This window comes from Anguilla anguilla, chromosome 13 (genome assembly GCF_013347855.1).
Source record: "Anguilla anguilla isolate fAngAng1 chromosome 13, fAngAng1.pri, whole genome shotgun sequence".
NCBI lineage: Eukaryota > Metazoa > Chordata > Actinopteri > Anguilliformes > Anguillidae > Anguilla > Anguilla anguilla.
The window spans coordinates 3,540,444-3,562,871 of NC_049213.1; the positions used below are offsets into that span (position 1 = coordinate 3,540,444).

At 50.3% G+C, this 22,428-nt stretch overlaps 1 protein-coding gene across 5 annotated transcripts in view; it reads right to left on the reverse strand.

Moving 5' to 3' along the window:
- Positions 1-5,462: 5,462 nt before the first annotated feature.
- The window catches only part of LOC118211880 (R3H domain-containing protein 2), a 42,833-nt gene continuing 25,867 nt past the window's right edge, over positions 5,463-22,428 (reverse strand). For 2 of the 5 annotated variants that reach the window (XM_035389439.1, XM_035389437.1), the window contains 11 exons: positions 21,875-21,964; positions 20,099-20,398; positions 17,240-17,402; positions 15,058-15,218; positions 14,201-14,355; positions 13,988-14,088; positions 12,078-12,247; positions 11,640-11,784; positions 9,503-9,597; positions 8,922-9,006; positions 5,463-5,822 (listed from right to left, as the gene is read on the reverse strand). In XM_035389439.1, coding sequence (XP_035245330.1) covers positions 5,482-5,822; positions 8,922-9,006; positions 9,503-9,597; positions 11,640-11,784; positions 12,078-12,247; positions 13,988-14,088; positions 14,201-14,355; positions 15,058-15,218; positions 17,240-17,402; positions 20,099-20,398; positions 21,875-21,964 — 1,806 coding nt within the window. In that variant the 3' untranslated portion in view covers positions 5,463-5,481. The remainder of the gene's footprint in view (positions 5,823-8,921; positions 9,007-9,502; positions 9,598-11,639; positions 11,785-12,077; positions 12,248-13,987; positions 14,089-14,200; positions 14,356-15,057; positions 15,219-17,239; positions 17,403-20,098; positions 20,399-21,874; positions 21,965-22,428) is intronic. The other 3 variants (XM_035389441.1, XM_035389440.1, XM_035389438.1) reach the window with 2 other exon arrangements.

Sequence of the window (22,428 nt, forward strand, 5' to 3'; positions counted from 1 at the left end):
ACACACACACACACACACACACACACACACACAACCATTCTGTCCTTTTATGCAGACCGATTTCCAGCAGCCCCTCCAAGCCAACAGGTGGGGGACTGACTGAGGAATGGTCCTTGCAGTGTGTGTGTTTGTTTGTGTGTGTTTGTATGTATGTGTATGTGTGTCTGTGTGTGTGTGTGGTGTGTGGCATGTGTGTGTGTGGTGTGGCATGAGTGTGTGTATGTGGCTGTGTGTGAGTGTGTTTGTATGTGTGTGTGTATATTTGTGTGTGTGTGTGTGGTTGTGTGTGTGTTTGTATGTATGTGTGTATGCATCTTTGTGTGTGTATGTATGTGTGTGTGGTGTGGCATGAGTGTGTGTATGTGGCTGTGTGTGAGTGTGTTTGTATGTGTGTGTGTATATTTGTGTGTGTGTGTGCGTGTGTGTGTGTGTGTGTGTGTGTGTGTGCGTCCGCTTGAGAATTTGGGACAGCTGAACTCAAGTGCCACACAGCTGACGGACAGAAATCAGACCCCCCACCTCCCGTTTGACAACTGTTCATACCCCCCCCCCTCCCCCCACCATACACAAAGAGTCAAAACCGCACACTGTCACTGCAGTAATAAACACCGTTAGGCAACAGCTCCACTGCATCACACATCAGTGCACCAGCCCAGGACCTGCAGAGCAGCAAGGCTTGCTTTTCTTAATTGGCCCTTAATTAATCAATTAAAGCAGTAATTAAATAATCTTATTATTATTATTGTTATTAATGTTAATAATAATAATAATAATAATAATAATAATAATAAGTCAGTTATTATAAGGTATTACACAGTCTATTGCAGCTGCCATGGCAAAACTCTTCTCTAGTTTGTAGTTAGTGTTGTTGTTGTGTCTGTAATCAACTGCTGCTTTCTTGGCCAGGTCTCTCTTGAAAAAGAGATTTCTAATGTCAATGAGACTAACCTGATTAAATAAAGGTTAAATTAAAAATTAAAAAGTGAGATTAGCTTTCTGTAATCTGATTAGTTCAAGCAAGATTTAGCCAGTGTTATGTCATAGGCCAATGACTGGGTTGGCTTGAATTGGGGTCTCCAATCAGATTGCCAACTAGACGAGACCATGAGTCATCAGAAGGAGAAAAGCACAACTCTGGAACTCGGGAACAATTATCTCACATCACAGCGCCAACCTGGTCATGCTCACATTACTGTAGGGTTATGAACAACCAGGTCATGCCACTTTAGCGTTGGGTTATGAACAACCTGGTCATGCTCACTTTAGTGTTGGGTTATGAACAACCTGGTCATGCTCACTTTAGTGTTGGGTTATGAACAACCTGGTCATGCTCACTCTAGCGTTGGGTTATGAACAACCTGGTCATGCTCACATTACGGTAAGGTTATGAGGAACCTGGTCTGACTCATAGTACTGTAAGGTTATGAGCAGCCTGGTCAGGCTCATAGTACAGTAAGGTTATGAGAAGCCTGGTCAGGCTCATAGTACTGTAAGGTTATGAGCAGCCTGGTTAGGCTCTTAGTGCTGTACGGTTATGAGCAGCCTGGTCAGGCTCATAGTGCTGTGAGGTTATGAGCAGCCTGGTCAGGCTCATAGTACAGTAAGGTTATGAGCGGCCTGGTCAGGCTCATAGTGCAGTAAGGTTATGAGCAGCCTGGTCAGGCTCATAGTGCTGTAAGGTTATGAGCGGCCTGGTCAGGCTCATAGTGCTGTAAGGTTATGAGCAGCCTGGTCAGGCTCATAGTGCTGTAAGGTTATGAGCAGCCTGGTCAGGCTCATAGTGCTGTAAGGTTGTGAGCAGCCTGGTCAGGCTCATAGTGCTGTAAGGTTATGAGCAGCCTGGTCAGGCTCATAGTGCTGTAAGGTTATGAGCAGCCTGGTCAGGCTCATAGTGCTGTGAGGTTATGAGCAGCCTGGTCAGGCTCATAGTGCTGTAGGGTTATGAGCAGCCTGGTCAGGCTCACAGTGCTGTAAGGTTATGAGCAGCCTGGTCAGACTCATAGTGCTGTAAGGTTATGAGCAGCCTGGTCAGACTCATAGTGCTGTAAGGTTATGAGCAGCCTGGTCAGGCTCATAGTGCTGTAAGGTTATGAGCAGCCTGGTCAGGCTCATAGTGCTGTAAGGTTATGGGCAGCCAGGTCAGACTCATAGTGCTGTAAGGTTATGAGCAGCCTGGTCAGGCTCATAGTGCTGTAAGGTTATGGGCAGCCAGGTCAGACTCATAGTGCTGTAAGGTTATGAGCAGCCTGGTCAGGCTCATAGTGCTGTAAGGTTATGAGCAGCCTGGTCAGGCTCATAGTGCTGTAAGGTTATGAGCAGCCTGGTCAGGCTCATAGTGCTGTAAGGTAATGAGCAGCCTGGTCAGGCTCATAGTGCAGTAAGGTTATGAGCAGCCTGGTCAGGCTCATAGTGCTGTAAGGTTATGAGCAGCCTGGTCAGGCTCATAGTGCTGTAAGGTTATGAGCGGCCTGGTCAGGCTCATAGTGCTGTAAGGTTATGAGCAGGCTGGTCAGGCTTACAGTGCTGTAAGGTTATGAGCAGCCTGGTCAGGCTCATAGTGCTGTAAGGTTATGAGCAGCCTGGTCAGGCTCATAGTGCTGTATGGCTGTGAGCAGGCTGGTCAGGCTCATAGTGCTGTAAGGTTATGAGAGCAGCCTGGTCAGGCTCATAGTACTGTAAGGTTATGAGCAGCCTGGTCAGGCTCATAGTGCTGTAAGGTTATGAGCAGCCTGGTCAGGCTCATAGTGCTGTAAGGTCATGAGCAGCCTGGTCAGACTCATAGTGCAGTAAGGTTATGAGCAGCCTGGACAGGCTCATAATGCTGTAAGGTTATGAGCAGCCTGGTCAGACTCACAGTGCTGTAAGGTTATGAGCAGCCTGGTCAGGCTCATAGTGCTGTAAGGTTATGAGCAGCCTGGTCAGGCTCATAGTACTGTAAGGTTATGAGCGGCCTGGTCAGGCTCATAGTGCTGTAAGGTTATGAGCAGGCTGGTCAGGCTCACAGTGCTGTAAGGTTATGAGCAGCCTGGTCAGGCTCATAGTGCAGTAAGGTTACGAGCAGCCTGGTCAGGCTCATAGTGCAGTAAGGTTACGAGCAGCCTGGTCAGGCTCATAGTACTGTAAGGTTATGAGCAGCCTGGTCAGGCTCATAGTGCCGGAAGGTTATGAGCAGCCTGGTCAGGCTCATAGTGCTGTAAGGTTATGAGCAGCCTGGTCAGGGCCATTAACAGCACCCCTTTAAGAGCATGGACCTGACAGTGGAGGCCAAGCGCAATTTAAAATCCAGATTAGGGTTGTGTCGGTTTCCGGTTTTGCCGGTCGGGTCCGGTGTACGAGCTTAAACCAGTTTGATTTTATGCGAACCGACTGAACCGGCATTTGTCATTATGAGACGTTCTGGCAAATTAAAAAGTAGCCTACATCAGCAACCTGTGCCGACGGCGCTAAATCAAACCTGTATTGCATTAGTAATAAGCAATATGACAACGTGATTAACATAATATTATGTTTGTTTAAAAATGGAGCCACTAGTGTCTGAGAGCAAAAAAAAAAGATTGACAGGCCGTGCAAATTTAGTGCCGAGGCCGGCAACAAGGAGATCAAATTTCAGTATTCTCATTATGTTCCCCTCTGGAGCGGCTGAGTCACATGCGACACCTAGTGGCAAAATCTGGTATTACCGGTCCGGTATTTGGTTTAATATCAAACCGGTTAGAAAATTTTGGCCCAACCCTAATCCAGATCCAGGTTCATCGTCCCAGTGCATTTTCCAAGAAGACGTGGATGTCTCCCCTCTCAGATTCTTTCGACCAATCAGAGACGGCCACATGGCCAAGACGCACACACCGAGACACCAGAAATGCAGACGCAGGTTTTTCTCCTCTTTTATATTTTTAAAAACAAACAAAAAAATAACAGATTAAATAAAATTTACAGTAGACATATGCAATCATTGTGCACTTTTTAAATACTTCTGATACGTTCTGCACAGCTGTCAACGAAAAACGCAAACACAATTAGGGGAGGGAGAGGGGAGGGGTCAAAGGGGAGAGGGGGCGGGGTCAGGACTGAAAACCAGGGAGCAAAGGGGGGAAAAATCACTGAATATATAGATTTCTTTAAATCCTTACATCACTTATATAAATATATTGAACTAAAAAAAAAAAAACCAGAAAAAAATCTTGTGGAAAACAAAAAAAAAAAACAGCGCAATACAGAAACCACAACAGCAGTATAAGGCTAACAGAAAGCAGAGAGAGTGAGAGAGAAGGACAGAGAGGGAGAAGGATAAGGACAGAAGGAGGAAAGGGAGAGAGAGGGAGAGAGAGAAATAGGGGGAGGGAGGGAGGGAGAGAGAGAGAGAGAAATAGAGAGGGGGAGACACTGTGCGTATGAGACTATAAAAGTAAGTGAGAGACCGTGGGAGTGTCAGACAGAAGAGAGGCGGTGTGATGGAAGGGTGGACAGAGGAGGAGAGGGAGAAACGGGGAGGATAGAGAGCGGAGTGAGCGGAGGGGGAGAGAGGGAGAAAGAATGAGGGAGGGGCAGAGAGATGGGAAGACAGAGTGGAGGGAGAATATGAAAGAGACAGAGAGAGAGAGGGTGGGCATTGGAGCAGACTGGCTGAAGTTGACAGTCCCGTGTCCGTGTGTGTGCATGTGTGTGTGTGCGTGCATGCGTGTGTGTGTGTGTGTGTGTGCGCGCGCGCTACGCGACCCTGTCCGCTTGTCTTTGTGTGTGTGCGTAAGGAGTCGGCGTGGGCACACGTTTCCGACGGCAACACATCGATCATGTCCCTGTGTGCTCTTCTGGTAAAAACCAAAACAAAAAAACCACAAAAAAGGCTAATTAATCAAAAACAAAAAACCATTTCATGTTTGAAAAACCCCCTCCCCCCCACCCCACACAAATCTGGGACCATCTCCTCCGTTCTTCTCGTCTTCTTTACCTCTCCCTACTAATAACACTCCCTCCTTCCCCTGTTCTGTTCCTATGCTCTCTCCCTCTCGCCCCCCTCCCTCACTGAGAGCTGGCTCTCTTCCCCGCTCCCTCTTTCCCCCTCTCCCTTTCTCCCCCCTCCCTCTCTCTCTCCTCACTGGGAGCTGGCTCTGTTCCCCCATCCGTCTCTCCACCTCTCCCTCTCTCCCCCCTTCCCTCTCTTCCACTCTCCCTCTCTCCCCCCTCCCTCTCTCCTCACTGGGAGCTGGCTCTCTTCCCCCCGCTCTCTCACCCCCCTTCCCTCCCTCCCTTCCTCCTCACTGGGAACTGGCTCTCTACCCCCCTCCCTCTCCCTCCCTACCCCCCCCCCCTCCTCACTAGGAGCTGGCTCTCTCCCCCCTCCCTCTCTTCCCCTCTTCCCCCCCCCCCCCTCTCCCTCCTCACTAGGAGCTAGCTCTCTCCCTCCTCACTGGGAGCTGGCTCCCCCCCCCACCCCCCTCCCCCCTCACTGGGAGCTGTCTCTCTTCCCCCCCCCTTCCCCCCTCACTGGGAGCTGGCTCTCTCCAGGATTCGCAGGTCATAGTTCTTTTTGGCGGCGCGCAGTTTGAAGAGGCCGCCGCCGCTGTTGTTGAGTTTGAAGGAAGCGCTCTGAGCGGCCATGGTGCTGGGGAACACGGCCACCACCGTGTACAGGTGGGCGGGGTCGGAGGCCTCGCCCCGCCCCCCCGGCCCGCCCCCGCAGGCCGCCGAGCCCCGCCCGCCCTGGCTGTCCTTCAGCCACTGGATCTTGGCGCCACACAGCGAGAGCTGGTTGAAGAGCTTCTCGGCCTCTGGGCGCGAGATCCCCTCCGGCAGGTCCGTCACCTCCAGCACCCGGCTCACCACTGCCAGGGAGACAGGCCAAACAAGACACTGAGGCTAGAGAGAATGTGTGTGTGTGTGTGTGTGTGTGTGTGTGTGTGTGTGTGAGAGTGTGTGTGTGTGTGTGAGTGTGTGTGAGTGAGTGAGTGAGTGAGTGAGTGAGTGAGTGAGTGAGTGAGTGAGTGAGTGAGTGAGTGAGTGAGTGAGTGAGTGAGTGAGTGTGTGTTAGTGTCTGTGTGTGTGTGTGAGTGTGTGTGTGTGTGTGCGTGTTAGTGTCTGTGTGTGTGCGTGTTAGTGTCTGTGTGTGTGTGTGTGTGTGTGTGTTTGAGAGTGTGTGTGTGTGTGTGTGTGTGTGTGCGTGAGATTGTTTGAGTGTGAGACTATAAGTGAGTGTGTATGTCTGTGTGTGTGTGTGTCAGACTAGGGTCCATTGTGTAATTGAAACACTCTTTTAGATAACTCTTTTCATAAATTTTGATAAAAGACAGATAAAAATTGCAGTTAATCCAGAAATCTGGAGGACTTTTGCTTGTATATAAAGGTTAAAGGGTAAAGTATTTCAGATAAATGTGTGAGTATGTGGGAGCATGAGTTAGTATGTGGGAACGTGTGAGTACATGTGGGAGTGTGTGTGAGTATGTGGAAATAGGTGTGAGTACATGTGGGAGTGTGTGTGAGTATGTGGAAATAGGTGTGAGTATGTAGGAATATGTGTGAGTACATGCGAGTATGGAGTATGTGTGAGTAGATGTGTGAGTATGTGTGGGAATGTGTGTGAGTATGTGGGAATGTGTGTGAGTATGTGGGAATATGTGTGAGTATGTGATCGTATGTGTATGTGTATGTGATCGTATGTGTAAGTATGTGTGAGTATGTGTGGATGTGTGTATGTGGGAGTGTGTGTGAGTATGTGTGAGTGTGTGAGTATGTGGGAATAGGTATGAGTATGTGGGAATATGTGTGAGTACATGCGAGTATGGAGTATGTGTGAGTACATTTGTGAGTGTGTGTGAGTATGTGTAAGTATGTGTGAGTGTGTGTGAGTATGTGGGAACGTGTGAGTATGTGTGTGTGTGAGTATGAGGGAGAATGAGTGAGTATGTGTGAATATGTGTGAGTATGTGTGGATGTGTGTATGTGGGAGTGTGTGTGAGTATGTGGGAACATGTGTGAGTATGTGTGAATGTGTGTGAGTATATGTGTATATGGGAGTGTGTGTGAGTGTGTGTGAGTATGTGGGAACATGTGTGAGTATATGTGAATATGTGTAAGTATATGTGGGTATGTGTGAGTATGTGTGAATCAGTGTGAGTGTGTGTGAGTATGAGGGTGTATGTGGGAGCATGTGTGAGTATGTGGGAACATGTATGTGTGAAAATGTGTAAGTATGTGTGAGTATGTGGGAGTGTGTGTGAGTATGTGTGAGTATGAGGGAGTATGAGGGAGTATGTGTGAATATGTGTGAGTTTGTGTGAGTATGTGTGAGTATCTGGGAACATGTGGGAACTTGTGTGAGTATGAGGCAGTATGTGTGAATATGTGTGAGTTTGTGTGAGTATGTGTGAGTATCTGGGAATCAGTGTGAGTATGTGTGAGTATGTGGGAACGTGTGTGAGTGTGTGAGCATGAGGGAGTATGTGTGAGTATGTAGGAGTATGTGTGAGTATGTGTGAGTATGAGGGAGTATGTGGGAGTTTGTGTGAGTATATGGGAGTATGAGGGAGAATGAGTGAGTATGTGTGAGTATGTAGGAGTATGTGTGAGTATGAGGGAGTATGTGGGAGTATGTTGGAACGTGTGAGTATGTTTGAATATGTGTAAGTATGTGTGAGTACGAGGGAGTATGTGGGAACATGTGTGAGTATGTGGGAGTATGTGTGAGTATGTGGGAGTAGGTGTGAGTATGTAGGAGTATGTAGGAGTATGAGGGAGTATGTGGGAGTTTGTGTGAGTATGTGGGAGTATGAGGGAGAATGAGTGAGTATGTGTGAGTATGTGTGAGTAAGTGGGAGTCTGAGCGAGTATGTGTGAGTATGAGGGAGTATGTGTGAGTATGTGGGAACATGTGTGAGTATGTGGGAGTATGTGTGAATACGTGTGAGTATGTGTGAGTATGTGTGATTATGTGTGAGTATGTGGGAGTAGGTGTGAGTATGTGTGAGTATGTGGGAGTGTGTGGGAGTATGTGTAAGTATGTGTGAGTGTGTGGGAGTGTGTGTGAGTATGAGGGAGTATGAGGGAGTATGTGTGAATATGTGTGAGTTTGTGTGAGTATGTGTGAGTATCTGGGAACATGTGGGAACTTGTGTGAGTATGAGGGAGTATGTGTGAATATGTGTGAGTTTGTGTGAGTATCTGGGAATCTATGTGAGTATCTGGGAATCAGTGTGAGTATGTGTGAGTATCTGGGAACATGTGTGAGTGTGTGAGCATGAGGGAGTATGTGTGCGTATGTAGGAGTATGTGTGAGTATGAGGGAGTATGTGGGAGTTTGTGTGAGTATGTGGGAGTATGGGGGAGAATGAGTGAGTATGTGTGAGTATGTAGGAGTATGTGTGAGTATGAGGGAGTATGTGGGAGTTTGAGCGAGTATGTGTGAGTATGTTGGAACGTGTGAGTATGTGTGAATATGTAAGTATGTGTGAGTATGAGGGAGTATGTGGGAACATGTGTGAGTATGTGGGAGTATGTGTGAATACGTGTGAGTGTGTGTGAGTGTGTGTGATTATGTGTGAGTATGTGGGAGTAGGTGTGAGTATGAGGGAGTATGTGGGAGTTTGCGTACGTGGGAGTATGAGGGAGAATGAGTGAGTATGTGTGAGTCTGTAGGAGTATGTGTGAGTATGAGGGAGTATGTGGGAGTATATGTGAATACGTGTGAGTATGTGTGAGTGTGTGCGATTATGTGTGAGTATGTGGGAGTGTGTGGGAGTATGTGTAAGTATGTGGGAATGTGTGTGAGTATGTATATGTGGGAATCTGTGTGAACATGCGGGTGTCAGTGGGAATGCTTGGGAACCTGTGGGATATGTGGGATTCGGTTGGGATCATGTAAACTGGTGGGAATCGGTGTGAACATGTGAGAGCAGGTGAGGTTAGGCAGGTCTGAGGCAGTGTCTCACCCATGTCAGTGGTGCCCAGGTCTGTAGAAGCGGACTTCAGCGTCTGCCTCTTCCCCCGAGCCCCTGGTTTCATTCCTCCTTGGCTCTGGAACAGAACGCCAGTATAACGCCGCTTACCATTACAGTCAAACACTCAGCACTGCCCACTGAAGAGTACACTGCAGCACAAAGCCCGAAACAGAAGGTTCTGTTCTGTCATGTGGGCTGAGGGGACATAAGCTGGCAATGGGGAGTGTAATGCTAGCAACAGACACTGGTGTGCTGATGAGATCAGGGGAGACGGAGAGACAGACTGCCAGGGTAACAGCAAGCTTCACAGGGATCACAGAAAACACAGAGTGGGACCAAAGCCAGAGGGTAGCAGGAGGAACGGCGCCCCCTCAGGGCAGAGAGCAGAACAGCGCTCCCTCATGGTGGTGGGGGATATAGCGCCCCCTCAGGGCAGCAGGGGGAACAGCACCCCCTCATGGCAGAGAGCGGAACAGCACCCCCTCAGGACACCAGGTGGAACAGCACCCCATCAGAGTAGTAGGGGGAACAGAGCGGTAGAAGGGAGTGACACTGCACTGTGAGGCACTCACCTGGTGGGAGCTGTAGGAGGACTGGCTGTGCATGAGGGGAGGAGGACAGAGGCTGTACTGGAGGGGCTGTCCCAGCAGAGAGTAGCGCCCGTCCCCTGTGGAGAAGACACCGTACAGCCGAGTGTGCACCGCACTTCCATAAAGAGGGGAACACTGTCTGCTGTGAGTGCACCAGTGCCATAACAGTAACAGTCTGTGCTGTAACAGCGTAATAGGTGGGTCTGAGCTGCAAAAGTGTAATTCTGGAGTGTAAAAGCGTAATGGTGTGTGTGTGGATCTGTAGTGTAACAGTGTAATGGTGTGTGTGTGGATCTGTAGTGTAACAGTGTAATGGTGTGTGTGTGGATCTGTAGTGTAACAGTGTAATGGTGTGTGTGTGGATCTGTAGTGTAACAGTGTAATGGTGTGTGTGTGGATCTGTAGTGTAACAGTGTAATGGTGTGTGTGTGTGGGTCTGTAGTGTAACAGTGTAATGGTGTGTGTGTGGATCTGTAGTGTAACAGTGTAATGGTGTGTGTGTGGATCTGTAGTGTAACAGTGTAATGGTGTGTGTGTGTGTGTGTGGATCTGTAGTGTAACAGTGTAATGGTGTGTGTGTGTGGATCAGTAGTGTAACAGTGTAATGGTGTGTGTGTGGATCTGTAGTGTAACAGTATAATGGTGTGTGTGTGGATCTGTAGTGTAACAGTATAATGGTGTGTGTGTGTGTGTGGGTCTGTAGTGTAACAGTGTAATGGTGTGTGTGTGGGTCTGCAGTGTAACAGTGTAATGGTGTGTGTGTGTGTGTGGATCTGGAGTGTAACAGTGTAATGGTGTGTGTGTGGGTCTGTAGTGTAACAGTGTAATGGTGTGTGTGTGTGTGGATCTGGAGTGTAACAGTGTAATGGTGTGTGTGTGGATCTGTAGTGTAAAAGTGCAATGGTGTGAGTGTGGATCTGTAATGTAACAGTGTAATGGTGGGTGTGTGGGTCTGGAGTGTAACAGTGTAATGGTGTGTGTGTGTGGGTCTGTAGTGTAACAGTGTAATGGTGTGTGTGTGGATCTGTAGTGTAAGAGTGTAATGGTGTGTGTGTGTGTGTGTGGATCTGTAGTGTAACAGTGTAATGGTGTGTGTGTGTGTCTGTAGTGTAACAGTGTAATGGTGTGTGTGTGTGTGTGGATCTGTAGTATAACAGTGTAATGGTGTGTGTTTGGGTCTGTAGTGTAACAGTGTAATGGTGTGTGTGTGTGTGGATCAGTAGTGTAACAGTGTAATGGTGTGTGTGTGTGGATCTGTAGTGTAATGGTGTGTGTGTGGATCTGTAGTGTAACAGTGTAATGATGTGTGTGTGGATCTGTAGTGTAACGGTGTAATGGTGTGTGTGTGTGTGTGTGTGTGGATCTGTAGTGTAACAGTGTAATGGTGTGTGTGTGTGGGTCTGTAGTGTAACAGTGTAATGGTGTGAGCGTGGATCAGTAGGGTAACAGTGTAATGGTGTGAGCGTGGATCAGTAGGGTAACAGTGTAATGGTGTGTGTGAGTGGATCTGTAGTGTAACAGTGTAATGGTGTGTGTGTGGATCTGTAGTGTAACAGTGTAATGGTGTGTGTGTGGATCTGTAGTGTAACGGTGTAATGGTGTGTGTGTGTGTGTGTGTGGATCTGTAGTGTAACAGTGTAATGGTGTGTGTGTGTGTGGGTCTGTAGTGTAACAGTGTAATGGTGTGAGCGTGGATCAGTAGGGTAACAGTGTAATGGTGTGAGCGTGGATCAGTAGGGTAACAGGGTAATGGTGTGTGTGTGGATCAGTAGTGTAACAGTGTAATGGTGTGTGTGTGGATCAGTAGTGTAACAGTGTAATGGTGTGTGTGTGGATCTGCAGTGTAACAGTGTAATGGTGTGTGTGTGTGGGTCTGTAGTGTAACAGTGTAATGGTGTGAGCGTGGATCAGTAGGGTAACAGTGTAATGGTGTGAGCGTGGATCAGTAGTGTAACAGTGTAATGGTGTGAGCGTAGATCAGTAGGGTAACAGTGTAATGGTGTGAGCGTGGATCAGTAGTGTAACAGTGTAATGGAGTGAGCGTGGATCAGTAGGGTAACAGTGTAATGGTGTGAGCGTGGATCAGTAGGGTAACAGTGTAAGGCAGGGGGGGCAGTACCTTGTGCAGGTCCTCCGGGCCGGGGGAACTGTGAGATGAGGGGCAGGGGGCCCAGGCCGGGGCAGATGCTGTTGAGGCTGCCGGAGGGGGAGGGGGTGGGGGACTGCGTGGGCGAGGCCAGGGGGCTGCCCAGCTGGTTACCGGCCTGAAACGAAAGAGGGCGGATTCAGAACACAGACATGCAGCAACACCACCTGCAACAACCCAACTAACAACAAACAACATTACGGCTGCTGTTCTGTGTGTACATGTTCTGTGAGTCCCAAAGCCTGGAATCTGTTAATGCACAATTTTGATGCCAGTCTGTAAAGGGGGGCGTCTGGCTGGGGGGGGGGGGGGGGGGGGGTGCTACATGTCGGCGTGCACAATTTCTCTGGCTTGTGTGTGTGTGTGTGTGAGAGTGTGTGTGTGTGTGTGTGTGTGTGTGTGAGTGTGTACCTGCGGGTTGGAGTCAGGCTTGTACAGCTCCCCAGGCTTGCTGGCTCTCTGCTCCAGGCTGTAGTATTTGCAGGGGTTCCACTGCACCATGGTGGGGTTCTGGGTCGGCTGGGGCCCATTGGGAACGCTCAGCTGCATTACCATCACCCCAGGGCCAGGGGGCGCCACACCTGACACAACACAACCACACCACAGGACAACTCAGCCAAAGATGGAAGAGCCAATCAGAGATAGAGGACAATTAGGTAGCCAGAAAGAGAGCCCGCTGGTTGTGGGGATTTGGCTGAGAAACCAGGGTTACGCTGCTCTTCTGAAAAGTGCTATGGGATGAATAATGAGCACACTGAGTCAGGACCTGGGGTTAAGGTCACCTTCTACAGCACAGTGTCCCCATCACCATTTTGGGGCACTGGAACTCTGTTTGGTCCAGAGGAAAGATCACCCCCCCTCTACTGGCCAACCAACACCTCTTTCAGCAGCAAACTAGTTCATCCAGGTCTTCCAACCAAGGACTAACCCTAACCCACACCTGCTTCGCCTCAGCAGTTAGCTTCAACAGTTAGCCATGAGAAGGGTACAGGGTGGTATGGCTGCTTAGCTTCAGCAGTTAGCTATGAGCAGAATACAGGGTGGTATGGCTGCTTAGCTTCAGCAGTTAGACATGAGAAGGGTGTACAGGGTGGTATGGCCACTTAGCTTCAGCAGTTAGACATGAGAAGGGTACAGGGTGGTATGGCCACTTAGCTTCAGCAGTTTGAGAAGGGAACAGGGTGGTATGGCTGCTTAGCTTCAGCAGTTTGAGAAGGGAACAGGGTGGTATAACTGCTTAGCTTCAGCAGTTTGAGAAGGGAACAGGGTGGTATGGCCGCTTAGCTTCAGCAGTTTGAGAAGGGAACAGGATGGTGTGGCTGCTTAGCTTCAGCAGTTAGACATGAGAAGGGAACAGGGTGGTATGGCTGATTAGCTTCAGCAGTTTGAGAAGGGTACAGGGTGGTATGGCTGCTTGGCTCTATACCCTAACTTAATTAGTGTCCTTAACACTACAGTCTGAAAATGACTGTGTTAAAGACATGCGTTTTCAAGTGAACCTAAACGAAAATGAAAACAGACCAATTGATTTGAAGCTTTGTGATCAATGGACTGAAGGGTTAACTGGAAGGTGTAGATTTACGTACTGATAGATGCCTAAACCCTAAACCCTGCAGAAATTGATAGACCGACTGTTATGTATACGTTTTGTTTTGCTTTGTCTCCCCCCTGTGGTGGTTGTGTTTCAGGTTGCCCATTTGAGTTTAATTGGTGATTGGGTACACCTGCTGCCTATAAGAAGACTCCAGCTCCTGAGCCACGCCCTCTCTCTCTCGATCGCTTGCCAACGGCCGGCTCTGGCACACGCCGGGCTGGAGAAGCTGTACTGCCATTCCTTACGCTTTGATTTTGCTGCAGACTGGAAGCATTGTTTTATTTTTCGTTTCGTTATTGTAGTTAGTTATTTTTTCTAGATTTCCAGCGGTCAGGTGAGAGGGCCCCCAGGTCCGACCTCCAACTGCTGGGGGGCCTGACCCTCTCTTTTTGTTAATTTTAAGATTTTCCTTACCAGCTGTGTTCCATGTCTTTGATTAATTACTATTATTATTATTTTTTGTGTTGTTCGTTAATAAACACAAGCCTTGCTTGGCCGTGACTGACCTACACTCTGCTCTATTGTGAAGTTCTTTATTTTTAAATGCGGTACTCTTGTGCTGCTGCCCTTTTGGGTCGTAACACCGACAGATGTGCAGATAAATGGACAGACAGATGGACATAGGACACAGACAGAACAATTGACAAATATACAGATCAATGCAGACAGACGGGTGGGCAGGCAGGCAGGTAGGCAGGTAGGCAGGCGTGGGGGGGGGGGGGCTCACCTGAATATTGCTGCTGCATTTGCTGGGGGTTGCAGGGGGAGGGGGACTGGGTCATCTGATACTGCTCAGAGCTGGGGGGCTGGAGGTATCCCACTGACGGGCTGAAACGCATAAATCAGAGGAAAGCTGTGATAGCCGCTAAGCCTTAATGTGAGAGTGTGACTCAACAGACGGGGCTTGTGGGACATGGGGGGGGGGGGGCGGGGTGCTGACCTTGTGCTGTTCTGCTGGGTGGGGGTGAGGACGCTGTAGTACACTGGCATGCCCCCCCCAGCCAGGCCCCCCTGCACAGACTGGCTGGCCGGGACCATCACGGGCTGCTGGAACTGCTGCTGGACTACCTGCTGAGTGTCACTGGCCACCGGCACCTGGGGGGGGGGGGACAGAGGGGAGACAGAGAGCGAGAGAGAGGCGGAAAGGGGGAGACAGAGGAAAGCTGACTGAGCAGAATGTTCCGGAACATGTGCGTAAGGCAGCAGTTTCTCTCTTCCACCTGTTTCAGGGGTGGAGGAGAGAAACCGGCCTGTTTCAGGGGTGGAGGAGAGAAACCGCCCTGTTTGAGGGGTGGGGGAGAGAAACCGGCCTGTTTCAGGGGTGGGGGAGAGAAACCAGCCTGTTTCAGGGGTGGGGGAGAGAAACCAAAACAAGAAACTTTGTGCTCGGGTGTGATACAGCCGAGAGGTCAGTAGTGCTGCTGGTTTTCCTCTCTACCTGACAGTTGGATCGGGAGATCGATGCCACTGATTGGCCAGAGATTTAACTCACCTGGTGTCCCAGGTATAAATCAGTCCTCATTAAAAGAGAAAAATGAGAACACAGAAGCCAGGGGTACTGAACTGAGTCCAGGACTACAAGAGGCAGTTGGGGAGGAGGCCTCTGAGGTCAGGGCGGGAGACTGACCTACTCAAGGTTAACAACGAGGAGCAGGTCGTTTCACCACTGACCTGCTAATTAATGAGGTCTCTTTTCTTTTTCACCTACTCCATTTTTTAAAGGTCATTTCTGTTACATATCACAGGCCTGAGCGCACAGACACAGCCGCGGCGCAGAGACGGGGGCGGGAGGCGGACCTGGTACGAGGGCATGGGCGGGTACTGGACCATGATGCTCTGCATCTGCCCTCCCATCCCTGTCCGCGGGGAGTTGAGGAGGCCCGGGTTCTGCGGCTGCTGAACTCCCATCATGCCCTGGTACGCTGGCTGCTGACTGGGCATCATCGTCTGAAGGCCTGCTGATCGGACACAAACATCAAAAACAGCCATAAATGGATGGAGCAGGTGGACGGAAAACAGCTTCAGACAGAACAACCGCCATTACTACAATAACGCTCTGTGAGCAACAAGCTGCCATTATGCTCTGTGAGCAACAAGCTGCCATTATGCTCTACCATAACACACTGTGAGCTACAAACTGCCATGTTCGGTGCGTCCTGTAGCGCTGTGCTAACTCAAAGCCTGTTTATTTCAGTGCTATGAGCCCGAGTCTGTTCGGTACATCCTGTAGCGCTGTGCTAACTCAAAGCCTGTTTATTTCAGTGCTACGAGCCCCAGTCTGTTCGGTACGTCCTGTAGCGCTGTGCTAACTCAAAGCCTGTTTATTTCAGTGCTACGAGCCTCAGTCTGTTCGGTACGTCCTGTAGCGCTGTGCTAACTCAAAGCCTGTTTATTTCAGTGCTACGAGGCCCAGTCTGTTCGGTACGTCCTGTAGCGCTGTGCTAACTCAAAGCCTGTTTATTTCAGTGCTACGAGCCCCAGTCTGTTCAGTACGTCCTGTAGCGCTGTGCTAACTCAAAGCCTGTTTATTTCAGTGCTACGAGGCCCAGTCTGTTCGGTACGTCCTGTAGCGCTGTGCTAACTCAAAGCCTGTTTATTTCAGTGCTACGAGCCCCAGTCTGTTCGGTACGTCCTGTAGCGCTGTGCTAACTCAAAGCCTGTTTATTTCAGTGCTACGAGCCTCAGTCTGTTCGGTACGTCCTGTAGCGCTGTGCTAACTCAAAGCCTGTTTATTTCAGTGCTACGAGGCCCAGTCTGTTCGGTACGTCCTGTAGCGCTGTGCTAACTCAAAGCCTGTTTATTTCAGTGCTACGAGCCCCAGTCTGTTCAGTACGTCCTGTAGCGCTGTGCTAACTCAAAGCCTGTTTATTTCAGTGCTACGAGGCCCAGTCTGTTCGGTACGTCCTGTAGCGCTGTGCTAACTCAAAGCCTGTTTATTTCAGTGCTACGAGCCCCAGTCTGTTCGGTACGTCCTGTAGCGCTGTGCTAACTCAAAGCCTGTTTATTTCAGTGCTACGAGCCTCAGTCTGTTCGGTACGTCCTGTAGCGCTGTGCTAACTCAAAGCCTGTTTATTTCAGTGCTACGAGGCCCAGTCTGTTCGGTACGTCCTGTAGCGCTGTGCTAACTCAAAGCCTGTTTATTTCAGTGCTACGAGCCCCAGTCTGTTCGGTACGTCCTGTAGCGCTGTGCTAACTCAAAGCCTGTTTATTTCAGTGCTACTAGCCCCAGTCTGTTCGGTACGTCCTGTAGCGCTGTGCTAACTCAAAGCCTGTTTATTTCAGTGCTACGAGCCCCAGTCTGTTCGGTACGTCCTGTAGCGCTGCGCTAACACCTCCTGCACTCAAAGCCAGTTTATTTCTGCTCTGTTCGGCGCCAGCTCTTCGCTCCCGCTGTGAGAACAGGAGGGACGCGCGGTCCTGCGCCAGAAAAAGCCGCGGCAAACAGCCCAGCCCGAACAGGAAGCGCACAAACGGAGCCGTGGCTCCGCAGCCAGCCTAAACCCCCCCGGGCGGGGCGCGGGACCGACGCTGGAGACTGAAGTCTGGAGCTGAACGTGTGCGGGGTGAGAAGGGTTAAGGTCAGGCTGGTCTCGGCTGCCATGCAGAGCAGGGGAACACGTTAAAGCGAGCACAGGAAAAGGGACGTAAAAAAGGGACTATACAGGAAACTCAGTCAGGTCCTTTTTGATTCCGGAATTGTTGAGTTGGGTTGCAGAGGTCATCCTGAGAGTATCCTGCTTCCATACAGGAGAACTACTGGCATTAGCCCTGGTCCTGGAGAGTCACAGGGTCTGCTGGGGTCCCCAGCCCTGGTCCTGGAGAGTCACAGGGTCTGCTGGGGTCCCCAGCCCTGGTCCTGGAGAGACACAGGGTCTGCTGGGGTCCCCAGCCCTGGTCCTAGAGAGCCACAGGGTCTGCTGGGGTCCCCAGCCCTGGTCCTGGAGAGACACAGCTTGGCACAGGAAGACGGCGCACTCACCAGACGGCTGCGTGGGCTGGGCGAGAGGCTGGGTGAGGGGCTGGGTCATAGGCTGGGTCAGGGGCTGAGAGCGCTGGGCTGTGTAAGACATCTGGTGAGACATGGGCCGATACTGCTGTCCTGAGCTGGCATACTGCCCCGGGGAATAGTATGACACCTGGATCTGAGGGGGGGGGGGGGGGGGGGAGGGGGGAGAGAGAGGGAGGGAGGGAGGGAGAGGGGTAGAGGGGTAGAGAGAGAGGGAGAGAGAGAGACGGAGGGAGGCAGGGAGGGAGAGGGGTAAAGAGAGAGGGAGGGAGGGAGACGGAGGGAGGCAGGGAGAGGGGTAAAGAGAGAGGGAGGGAGGGAGGGAGGGAGAGGGGTAAAGAGAGAGAGAGGGAGGGAGGGAGAGGGGGTGACGGGGTGAAGGGGGGGGGCAGAGAAAGGCAGGTTGTGAGCTGTATCTGATCAGAAACACACAGGGTTCACATGTTCAGCCACAGGCAGGAACAGAGCCGAGCTGCACTGGGAGGCTGCCTCGTGCTGTGACATCACAAGCCTGCAGGCTGTACATTAATAAAGCAGATCTATGACATCACAGCCTCATGCTGTCACATCACAAGCCCTCAGGCCATCTCTTCATAAAGCTGATCTATGATATCACAGCCTAACGCAGTGACATCACAAGTCCTCAGGCCATCTCTTCATAAAACTGATCTATGACATCACAGCCTAATTCCGTGACATCACAAGCCCTCAGGCCATCTCTTCATAAAGCTGATCTATGATATCACAGCCTAACGCAGTGACATCACAAGTCCTCAGGCCATCTCTTCATAAAACTGATCTATGACATCACAGCCTAATTCCGTGACATCACAAGGCCTCAAGCCATCTCTTCATAAAGCTGATCTATGACATCACAAGCTCTCAGGCTGTCTCTTCATAAATCTGATCTATCATCAGCTCTTCCCTGTCCACGCCCTAACCTCACCCATTATGAGCCAAGAAGGCCAAACTGATCCCAGATCAGTGCCTGTTCCCAGAGTCAGAGTAGAAGCCCTGCTCACCGATGAGGTTCCTCTAACTGTCAGCGAAAAGAAAAAACTACTACTACAAAAAAATTCTTTATTAATACCAACTCTGAACATTTCCTACTCACACATTTATATAACAAACAGGGCTGTTCATATTGGCATCCTACATCATTCATTACAAAAATAAATAAAAAAACTCACAAATTTTTGCTGATTAACCACAATCAATACTGATTACGTTGACAATCATTTGTGTCAATACTGACAATTTACAATACACTTGGAGAAGTGCAAAGCATCCAGCTTGGTTCAGGCAAAGTTCTGCTAATGAACAAGATTTAGCAAAGCTTCCTGTTTGAAGTGCGTTCCCTTGTTTGTACCGGTCTCTGAGCACACACAGCCAGGTGAGAGTACGTTGAGCGTACAGATCTGATCCCTGGGAGCGGTGCGTTCTGTAGCAGTAGAGAGACACACCAGGGCAGTGCCAGCTTAGATGCCCATCAGGTTCCTGGGGGGGGGGGGTGGGTCTGCGGAAGTCTTCTCCCGGTTAGAATCACAGCGCCGAGCTCACACTCTCCTTCGCAGAGTTACGACCGGTCGGACATGCCGGTCACATCACGAAGAAGAGGGCCAGGGTTCACGACTCTGAAATCGGCCGGTTCTCCCAGGCTCAGAGCACGCCGGCATGACCCCGGCAGACGCGGCTAAGGCTGCGTCCGTTCCGTTTTCAACAAGAGCACGATCAATTTTCGAAAAATAAAAAAAACAAAAGCCGGTTTAAAAAAAAAGTTTGAGAATGACTAATTCAAAAAAAAAAACTTTGAAAACCGACTTCGGCTCAGTCGTCCCCGTTGGGGTGTTACGTAAGGCGAAACCCCCCCCCCGTGTGGGGAGCGTGATTCGTGACTCACACGGGCGCGAGTCTTAAAGCCACGGCTTCATTTAGATCGGCCAGGCGGGGAAGCGTCCCGCAGAACTCAGCCCAAATCAATAACGCCCCTCTCCCTTCCGAAACCGCGCGACCGCCGTTTGGGGGAGACGGGCGATGAACGGGCCGCCTCTGTTCTGGACCCCTCAGGCGACGGAACGATCCGAAAAAAGGCCCCGGTGGGTCCTTCAGCTTTTACGAGGAAACCCGTTACTAACCAAAACGTACAACCCCAGGAAAAGGCTAGCCCTGTTCCGAGTGTAGCACAGTGGGTAAGCAACTGGGCTTGTAACGGAAAGGTTGCAGGTTCGATTCCCGGGTAAGGACACTGCCGTTGTACCCTTGAGCAAGGTACTTAACCGAAATTGCTTCAGTATATATCCAGCTGTATAAATGGATACAATGTAAAAATGCTATGTAAAAAGTTGTGTAAGTCGCTCTGGATAAGAGCGTCTGTGAAATGCCTGTAATGTAATGTAATATGTAATGAATACTGGTGATACTGAGGCTTCAGAGAGCACGCCTGGCATACATCAAGCTTCATAATGTCCGGGTCAAAGACATCTTTATTTTCTTGATTTGGCTCTGAGCTCCACAGTTTTAGACATAGAATCACACAAGTGGAAAAATGTGTAAACTCTACACGCTACTGTACATTATGTCCGTAAGTGTCATACAATGCAACAGACCACATTGCATTACGTGCTAAGAACCATAAGCCAATAGTGACTTACACAGCATATGTTTATACATACTGTCCCATTTAACTGACACATTGAGATTAACTGCCTTGCATAAGCCCTGGTCTGGGTTTCGAACTGGCGACCTCTGAGCTGTGCCACACCACACTGCTGCCACAGGGCAGACGCCCAGACGGATGACAGCGAAAGCTCCCATGATGCTCCACTCCCATACCTGCTGCGGAGGAGGCGGCTGCATGTAGCCCTGGGGAGGGGGCGGGGCCTGCAGGACGGGCTGAGAGGGGGGCGGCGGAGGGGGCGGGGGGTGCTGGTGGGGGTGTCCCGAGCTGGGCTGGTAGCCGGAGGGAGGAGGCAGCGGCTGGCCCCCGGGGGCCATGATGTACCCCGTCTGGGGCGGCGGGTGCTGGGGCAGCACGGTGGGGGGCGGCTGGTACATGGAGGGGGGCTCCGGGGCCTCGCTGGAGCCCTGGCGGCTCAGGGTCATCTGGCCGAACTGAGGGGCCAACTCCTCCGTCTGGGGGACACAGACAGACAGACAGACACACAGAGTGTGAGAGAGAGACAGAGGAACAGACAGACATACAAACAGAGAGACAGAGATATTTTCAGGATGTCAGCATGTCTGCTTGCTTTTCTAACACACCTCCTTGTGTTCACTGTGAAAGATGTTGGATAGCACAGTGGTGTTCACAGTGAAAGATGTTGGATAGCACAGTGGTGTTCGCTGTGAAAGATGTTAGATAGCACAGTAGTGTTTGCTGTGAAAGATGCTGGATAGCACAGTGGTGTTCGCTGTGAAAGACTTGGACAGCATAGCGGTGTGTTCACTGTGGAAGATGTTGGATAGCACAGTGGTGTGTTCTCTGTGAAAGATGTTGGACAACACAGTGGTGTGTTCTCTGTGAAAGATGTTGGGCAGCACAGTAGTGTTCGCTGTGAAAGATGTTGGATAGCACAGTGGTGTTCACAGTGAAAGATGTTGGACTGCACAGTGGTGTTCTCTGTGAAAGATGTTGGATAGCACAGTGGTGTGTACTCTGTGAAAGATGTTGAATAGCACAGTGGTGTGTTCTCTGTGAAAGATGTTGGATAGCACAGTGGTGTGTTCGCAGTGAAAGATGTTGGACAACACAGTGGTGTGTTCTCTGTGAAAGATGTTGGGCAGCACAGTAGTGTTCGCTGTGAAAGATGTTGGATAGCACAGTGGTGTTCACTGTGAAAGATGTTGGACTGCACAGTGGTGTTCTCTGTGAAAGATGTTGGATAGCACAGTGGTGTGTACTCTGTGAAAGATGTTGAATAGCACAGTGGTGTGTTCTCTGTGAAAGATGTTGGATAGCGCAGTGAAAGATGTTGGACAGCACAGTGGTGTGTTCGCAGTGAAAGATGTTGGACAGCACAGTGGTGTGTTCGCAGTGAAAGATGTTGGACCGCACAGTGGTGTGTTCTCTGTGAAAGATGTTGGACAGCACAGTGGTGTGTTCGCAGTGAAAGATGTTGGACAGCACAGCAGTCCTCCACCCTGGACCTGGAGAGGCGCAGGGACGGTTCCCTCAGTCTGCGTCATTAAAATAACGGTTCAGAATTAATCTGCGTCACCTGGTCACAGATTTTAAGGTGAAAATAAAAACCTGCCACTCTTCAGGACCAGGGGTGAGATCATAGAGAAAACAGCGCAAGAGAGTGTAGTTTGGACAGCAGCGTGTAGTCACAGAGATAGAGAGAGAGAAAGAGAGAGAGAGCAAGAGAGAGAGATGGAAAGGGGGGGCAGAAAGTCAATAAAAACAGAGGCACAGCCACTCCACACATGCAGGAGCATACACACACTCACACACACACTCACACACTCACACACACACACACACACACACACACACACACACACACACACACACACACAGGGGGGAGAGAAAAGGGGAGAGATGTATGATAGAGAGGAAGAAAGGGAGAGAGAGAAAGACAGAAGAAAAGGAGAGAGAAGGAAGGGTACCATGTTGTACTGCTGGGGAGGAGAGACGGGCAGGAGGACCTGGGGGCAGGAAGGGCTGGAGTAGGACACAGGCTGCGGAGAAGCCACTGGCTGGAGAGGAGGAGGAGGAGTGGGGGGGGGGGGGGGGGGAGGAAAGGAGGGGAGAGAAGAAGAGAAGAGGAAGGGAGGAGTGGAGGAAAGGAGGAGGAGTGGAGGAAAGGAGGAGAGGAGAGGAGGAGGGGAGGAGAGGAGAGGAGGAGGGGAGGAGAAGAATTGAGGAGGAAGGGAGGAGTGGAGGAAAGGAGGAGGAGGGGAGGAAAGCAGGAGTGGAGGACAGGAGAGGAGAGGCAGGGTAAATAAAAGCGGGAAAAGGGAAGAGAAAAGCATAGTTTACTCCAAAGACGCCATCAGTCCCATTCTCTTAGACTAATAAAGCAGCACACAGACATCCACACGTATAAACACCAGGCAGACACCACGCTACAGCACACACAGCACATGCGCTATGCCCCTCCAGCAGAGATGGAGTCTTCATCTCACGGTCGTGATCTCAAGACCCCCTACGACAACATAAA